Source organism: Phocoena sinus, chromosome 15 (assembly GCF_008692025.1).
Source record: "Phocoena sinus isolate mPhoSin1 chromosome 15, mPhoSin1.pri, whole genome shotgun sequence".
NCBI lineage: Eukaryota > Metazoa > Chordata > Mammalia > Artiodactyla > Phocoenidae > Phocoena > Phocoena sinus.
Window position 1 is genome coordinate 11468607 of NC_045777.1, and position 7571 is coordinate 11476177.

General features: G+C 43.7%; 1 protein-coding gene across 5 annotated transcripts in view; it reads left to right on the plus strand.

The window, feature by feature from the left end:
• Positions 1 to 6787, plus strand: part of UBE2V1 (ubiquitin conjugating enzyme E2 V1) — a 31986-nt gene extending 25199 nt beyond the window's left edge. For 4 of the 5 annotated variants that reach the window (XM_032604829.1, XM_032604831.1, XM_032604828.1 and 1 more), the window contains 2 exons: positions 3611 to 3736; positions 5015 to 6787. In XM_032604829.1, the coding sequence (XP_032460720.1) occupies positions 3611 to 3736; positions 5015 to 5161 (273 nt within the window). In that variant the 3' untranslated portion in view covers positions 5162 to 6787. The remainder of the gene's footprint in view (positions 1 to 3610; positions 3737 to 5014) is intronic. The other variant, XM_032604830.1, reaches the window with a different exon arrangement.
• The last annotated feature ends 784 nt before the right edge of the window (positions 6788 to 7571 follow it).

Sequence of the window (7571 nt, forward strand, 5' to 3'; positions counted from 1 at the left end):
GTTCTGGTATACACCACCCTACCCCAGTTTCCCTTACTGTTAACATATTAGTACAGTACATTTGTTACAACCAATGAACCAATATTGATGCATTATTCACTGAAGTCCATAATTTATTCAGGTGTCCTTAGCTTTTACCTTATGTCTGTTTTCTGTTCTAGAATCCTATCCAATATACCACATTATGTTTTGTTGTCATGTCCTAGGCTCCTTGTGCCTGTAACAGTTTCAGGGTTTTCTTGGTTTTGTTGTCCTTGACAGTCTGGAGGAGTACTGGTCAAATATTTTGTAGACTGTCTCCCTGTTTGAATTGGTCTGATGTTTTCCTCATGATCAGGCTAGGATTATCTCACATATATATTTTAGGCCCAAGAAAAGTTTGTGATCTCTAGGCTCTGGGCATGTAGTGATCAATGGATGAAACAGCCTATGTACACATAAATATATCCAGACTTGGTGGGAGGTGTCTTTCTGCTTCTATAGGTTGTTCATAATCTGCAACTTGCTGGCTATACCAAGAGCTATGTCTTGGCATCCTTTGCAGGGGTGTGTGCGTGCGTGCACGCATGCGTGTGTGTGTGTGTGTGTGTGTATGTCTGGGCCTCAGCCTTTGAAAAGGCTACAGAGTATCCAGTTACAGGAGTATGCCTTATTTGTTTAGTCAGTCTCTTGCAGGTGGACATTTAGATTGTCTGCAGTATCAAAAATAACTAAACCGTGCTTCACCTTTTTGTACGAGTCCGTCTGTAGGAAATTCCTAGAAATGGTCTTGCTGGTCTAAGCACTCCTGTTTCAACATGTTGATAGGCACTGCCAAATTGCCCCATGAAGCTCAAGCCATGACAACAAAGTTGTTCCATGATCAAATAATGAATCTTAAAGAGAGCAGTGTTCCTCACGGAGACAGAATGTTCTAGCAATTCTCCTTCAGGCACATTTCCTTTCTTCAATGAAACCTTTTTAGCAGGTCCTTGGAGCCCTCGTAAACAAAAGAGAAGAAAACCAGAACCTCATTTTCTATAACAGTTTTGCTTTGGGCTTTTTCGTGACCCTTCAGTGTCTCTGCTCACTTGACTTGAGGCACTTTTCACTGTGTTCCAGTGAAATTGCCAGTTGAACATAAGTGGTGAGAAATTCAATATTCCTCTTGTTCTAAGTTGGTCATAGCATGCATGTTCTTATATTAGGCTTTCATAGTGTCAAGAGTAACGTTAAGATTTAATCTATGTAATGATCAGAGTCCTATTACTAAACTGCTTACCTTCTTAACCATTTTGATGCTGTTGTTAATAGAGTGATCAGTGACCTCTTATCAACACTGATAAGCCAAAAACCATGCTGGCAGGTGAATAAATCGGCTCATCAGAGCCTCCAAAATGTAGTGTCAAATATTTTAACAGACTTTGTGATTTTGGTAATTACTGTGAGCCCCCAGGGACTTTTTTATGTAAGAAATTGTCTTTGAGTTGTGTGACAAAGCCAGTGAGCAGGAATGCAGGACACACCCAGAGATGAATTTGGGATCCATGCAGTCAACAGATATTTATTGAGTGTGAGACTGTGTTAGGCTCTGAGGCTGGACCTTTTACCATATTTTCCATAAATCTGTACAGAAACCGTGCCACTCTCCGCTTCCTGCTTGTTATGTTTACTGAGTGAGTTTTTCTTTCTCTGAGGAAACTCCTTAATTGCAACAAGGTGTTCCTTTTATAAAAGCGTAAAGAGCAACATTCATTCATTCAACAAACAGCTGAATATCAGTTCAGTTGAGACCCCTGCCCTCCTTGTTATGAGTTTAGTGAGGGGTGTCAGACACAGGACTAGGAGTCAGTCTTCAGATGAGGGGTCAGGAGGACGCTGAGAGGAGTGACCTGCAGTGTGCGGTGGGGCAGCTGGTATCAGGGCCCCAAGGAGAGAGGACCTGGGGCTGGATGAGGAGGGAGAAGAATAAACGGAGAGAAAGGCAGGGGTGCACAGGGTCCGATCCAGGAACTGGGGCTTCCTTTCTTAGGTCACCAGGAAACCATTGGAGGGGTTAAGCCACAGGAACGGTTTCTGGTTTTGAAAGGTCAGTCAGGCTGCTGTGTGGGGAGCAGATGCTAGGGGAGCAAGGGAGAAGGCAGAGACTTGGGGTGATTCAGATGAGGTGCGGTGGTGGAGGAAAGTGGGTAGGTGTGGGATCTCTTCTGGAGGTAGAAGCTGAGACCATTTGACGATTGGGAGGTAAGGGGTGAGGAAGAGGGGAGTCGTGGCTGGCTGCTAGGTTTTTGCTTTAACTGCTGGATGGTGCTGCTACTTATGAGGGAAGAAGAGAGGGGGGCATCTTGAGGGTGGGTGGAAATCCAGAATTGATTTTTGATTTTGTTATAGGCTGGGGTCCCTGTTAAGTGGATGTGAAAAGTTTCTATGAGTATATTAAGACTGCCTTCTGAATTTTAAAATATTAATATATGTCCCAGTTTTTAAATTAGGGACGGGCCACTATTTAGACACAATGTTTTCAAGCATTTAAATCACATCTTCTTTAATTTATTCCCCCCAAAGACCGCTAGATGTCACTGTTTACACAAGAGCAATTTCTCATGCAGTATGCAGTGAGGAAGGGGCACTGGTGCCTGAGAGGGGAACCCAGAGAAGGGTGGTCCTTGCCCTCAAGGGGGCCAGTCTGATGGGGAGCTATCACCCCCTGGTGTGGTCTTCAGACACGCAAATGGTGATAATGCAACTTCATATAAAACAGAAAACTTGTGAAGTAGCCTTCCGTTTCATATGATGTTTGAACTGGGTCTTGAAGGTTGTGAAGTAGTTCAGGTGCGGGCACGGCACTCTAGGCAGAAGGAACAGCCTGGGAAAATCAGCACGTTCTGCTGTTCACTGGGTGGAAGTTAAAGGGAAAAGTTCATTGGCTTTAGGGGATCGGACCTTTCCAGTGTTTCTCAACAGAGGCACAGTTAGCATTTGGAGAAGGACTATTTTTTTCCGGTGCAGGTCTGGCATCCTTGGCTCCCCACCTCACATACTGAATGCCAGTAATCTCTCAGGTCATCGTAAAAACAGCAGGGAGAGATGATGGCACCTACAGCTGAGATCCCTTTCACAGAGCACAACCCCAAAGTGGTGATGAAGTGGGAAGCGACTCTCCTGTCTCTCCCCCACCCCCACCTTGTGCTTCATTTTGAAGTTCTCTCAAGAGTTACCTGTTCTGTGTTTTGTACATGGTGGTATTTAATGCACTGGCTGATGATCCCCGCATGAGTAGACATCTGGTGTGACTTCCCAGAATGAAGAATGCCTCTGACAAACCATTTCCCAGAGCGTAGAAAAATTCACATAAAAACAAGTCCATCTGATTGGGCTTAATAATACTAGCATGAAACTTCAGTGATAACTAGCTTAAGTGTTCTGCCTTCTTTATATTCCCCCCCAGGCCAGGATTCATATACACCAGTGTAAGGACTAATTACTGCTAACTTATCAAATAACAAGTAGACTTTGTGTAATGGAAGCAGATGCACCAGTTCTGCAGTCAGGAATAAATGAGGTTTCAGAAGTTCTACCTTTTTGAATTCTTTGTAATTGCCTGACATGGCTGTACCCTTTTTTTTTCCAGACAATTTATGAAAACCGAATATACAGCCTTAAAATAGAATGTGGACCTAAATACCCAGAAGCACCCCCCTTTGTAAGATTTGTAACAAAAATTAATATGAATGGAGTTAATAGTTCTAATGGAGTGGTAAGTTGTTTTTCCTGCCCCTACTTGTTCTCTGGGGTTCTCTGAAAAATGCTTTGCACTTTAATATTATCAGGGGCATTTTGGGCCGGAGTCCATATGTTAATTGGTTATTTGATGATAAAATACAGTGTAGTATGAACATGTGCAGATTTGGGGTGAGGGCCTGTTTCCCAATTGTGTTTAACTACAACTTACGTGGCATTTACTCTGGCCTGTATTTCTCAGCACTATGCCGGTCACTTTGAGATAAGAGCTCATTCAGTCCTCCTGATATACACCCAAGAGGTAGAGAGGTGAGGAAACCGAGGTGAAAGGTCTTGCCCAAGGTCACACTTTTACCTCATGGGCCTTATTTGGGGACGACATACTATTTTTTTCCTCTAATGGTCTTGCTTTTTAAACTTATTTTTACCACCATTTGCACTGCCATAAATGGAAACCAGTCTCATTTGTCATAAGAAGGCAGTAACAGCAATGATAAATATTACAAAAACAAAAGAAAGTTGGTAAATTCTTCCTCCATATGTTGCTTGCCAAAGGTTTTTGAGCCTCTGAGGCCTGCTCTCTTGTTCAGAGGGGAGATCAGCAAGTATTAAAGGGTGCTGCATATTAGCATTGCATGAGCTAGTAAGCCTTCTGTTTTGAGGTATTCAGAAGACTTGAAAGAAAATTGAAAAGAGATGAGCCTTGTTACTGTGTTCAGTGTTTAGTGTTGTCTTTGAGTTCCACCTGAAGTCCTGAACCCAGGACTCAACTCACACTTTGGGAAATTTCTTGGGGAATGCTACACTAACTTGAGAGGGTATGACTCTGAGGAAGGCCCTTGTCATCAGAGCCTGGGTCCTCGCCACCCGTTGCTTGTGCTCTCCCTACTGCCCTGTACCTCTTCATCGTCCACGACCCGGGCGTAACGTTGAGAGAGGACAGGCCCTGAGCGGTAGCAGCAGCCAGCCCAGGGGCAGCTCAGGTCGTTGTTTCAGAGCCGGTTGGGTTGAGTCTCACCAAGTGTGAGTGCCATTTCTCTAAAGGTGGCTTTACTTATTCATAATTTCCTTCTCCCACACAGTGAGGGTTTGGGACACAAAAAGGGAAAAACAGACTAACTGGAGGGAGGGAATCCTGTGGGTATTCTGCATGTCAGATACCACTGTGTGATCAGCATGTTCAACTTGAAAAATGCATTTTACTCACGTTTCTGCTGTAGCTTAGCTCCAGCATACAACTTTTCTTTTGTTTGAGAGCCTGACAGTACTTTGTTCTTTGTTTGCCTTTCTGTAGGTGGACCCAAGAGCCATATCAGTGCTAGCAAAATGGCAGAATTCATATAGCATCAAAGTTGTCCTGCAAGAGCTTCGGCGCCTAATGATGTCTAAAGAAAATATGAAACTCCCTCAGCCTCCTGAAGGACAGTGTTACAGCAATTAATCAAAAAGAAAAACCACAGGCCCTCCCCTACCCCCCATTCGATTTAAGCAGTCTTCATTTTCCACAGTAGTAAATTTTCTAGATACGTCTTGTAGACCTCAAAGTACTGGAAAGGAAGCTCCCATTCAAAGGCAGTTTATCTTAAGATACTGTAAATGATACTAATTTTTTGTCCATTTGAAATATATAAGTTGTGCTATAACAAATCATCCTGTCAAGTGTAACCACTGTCCACATAGTTGAACTTCTGGGATCAAGAAAGTATATTTAAATTGATCCCCATCATAACCGGTGGGGCACATCTAACTCAACTGTGAAAAGACACACCACGCAATCACCTTGCTGCTGATTTACATGGCCTGGGGTCTCTGCCTTCTCCCCTTCCCCTCCCCCTGCCTCCTCCCTCCCTGCAACAGCCCTCCAGCTTGGGGTGGCTTCTTAGAGTAGATGTAAGGGTTTCAGGTCACAGCCTGTGGGACTCCTGCTGGGTGTGGGGGATGCTTCGTCTGCACCCCTGGTTTCTTTCTTTAAGTCTTAAATGCTGCCCCCCTTCCAAGCCACCATCCTCTTCCCACTCTCCACTACCACCCTTGGCCGAAGCATAGATTGTAACCCCCTCGGCTCCCCTCTGAAATTGGCCTTTGGTGAGGAATTCAGGGCTTTCCCCATATCTTCTCCCTCCACCTTAATCGAGGGGTGCTGCTTTGTCCTTCCTCCTCCTCAAGTCCCTTTTTGCACCATCACCACCCAACACTTTCCATGACACTTCCTTGCTTTGGCCAGAAGCCATCAGGTAAGGTTGGAAAGCATATCTGACCTCCCTCATTTAGTTTTGGAACCACACTTACTTACTCTCCACCAGCCTGGGAAATGAATATTGGGTTCTCAGCCCTGCCACCCTCTGCTGTCATCATCAGCTGATACGTTTACTTAGCTCAGGTTTTGATAAGGTGAACAGAACAGTCACCAGGGTCACAGACCTGCCAGCTCTCAAAGTCCTTGGTGGTTAAACTTGGAGAAAGGCCACAGAAGACACTTGTAAGCACACACGATCCCTCTGAATGAATTTTCTTTTCCTGTAATTGCTTTAGCTTTTAAAAATTGAAGAAGTTTTAAACAGGGCTCTCATTTGGTCATCCTTGCAATCCATTTGGGTCTAGTTTGGAATCTGACAACTGGAACAAAAAGAACCATGAACTCGGTGCACACTTTGGTTTCGGTGCTGCTGCTTCTCTCGGTCCTCAGCAGGGATAAGAAAGAACTCGGTGTGCACGGCAGATCCCCGGAATTCCTGGCCAATGGCTGCGTTTTTCCACTTTTCTGTTCAGGACCACTAAATGCTGAGATGTTGGACGCATACCGAAATAAAAGCAATTCATTGTGTTCTAAGGTTTTTTTTTTTTTTTTTTAACTTAGTGTTTGTGTAAAGCCACCTTTTGAAGCAGCAGCTATCAAGTCTGAAAAGCAATTGATGTTTCCATTCATCTTTTTCTGGGGAAAACCTTAGTTCTAAGGATTTAACATCCTGTAAGTAAAGTTTAACATAACAGTATTCCATAGCTAGACTTTTTATTGTCAGACCATTGCCTGATTTTAATATAATAAAAAGTGTGCGTTAATATTTAAGAAGCTGTGCTCTTCCTCTTGGCATATAATTTATTCAGTAATAGAATTTAATGTCTTTGGGATTCAATTTGACCTCCTAAAGCAGGGGTCGGCAAACGTTTCCTATGATGGGCCCAAGTCAGTAAATATTTAGGCTTTTTATCTTTATTTATTTCTTTTGGCCATGCCGCACGGCTTGTGGGATCTTAGTTCCCCGACCAGGGATTGAACCCAGGCCCTCGACAGTGAGAGCGCGGAGTCCTAACCACTGGACCGCCAGGGAATTCCCAAATAGTTAGGCTTTATTGTCCAAGAGGCAAAATCAAAGAAATTACGTGAGTATTTATGTAACAAGAGAGAAAACAAATTTCCACAATTTTTTGGATGAAATTCAAAACATCATAATTGAGTACAGTTTTTATAATGTTACAAGTATACTAAGAAGAATGAAATGCTTTTTTTTAGGGGATAACATTTAATTGGGATTCAAAGTATTCCCTGTTATCAAATCTATTGCAAATGTTCATCTATGAAAATCTTTCTTCATTTGAGGGGCCGTATGAAACCAGGCAGTGGGCCAGATTTGGCCCATAGACCATAGTTTGCCAACCCCTGCCATAAAAGATTGAGTGAAAAAAAGGGTTGTGGTTTCCCCTCTTTCCTTTGATTTAAGTAGCTTTGTGGGGGGCTTCCCTGGTGGCGCAGTGGTTGAGAATCTGCCTGCCAATGCAGGGGACACGGGTTCGAGCCCTGGTCTGGGAAGATCCCACATGCCGCGGAGCAACTAGGCCCGTGAGCCACAACT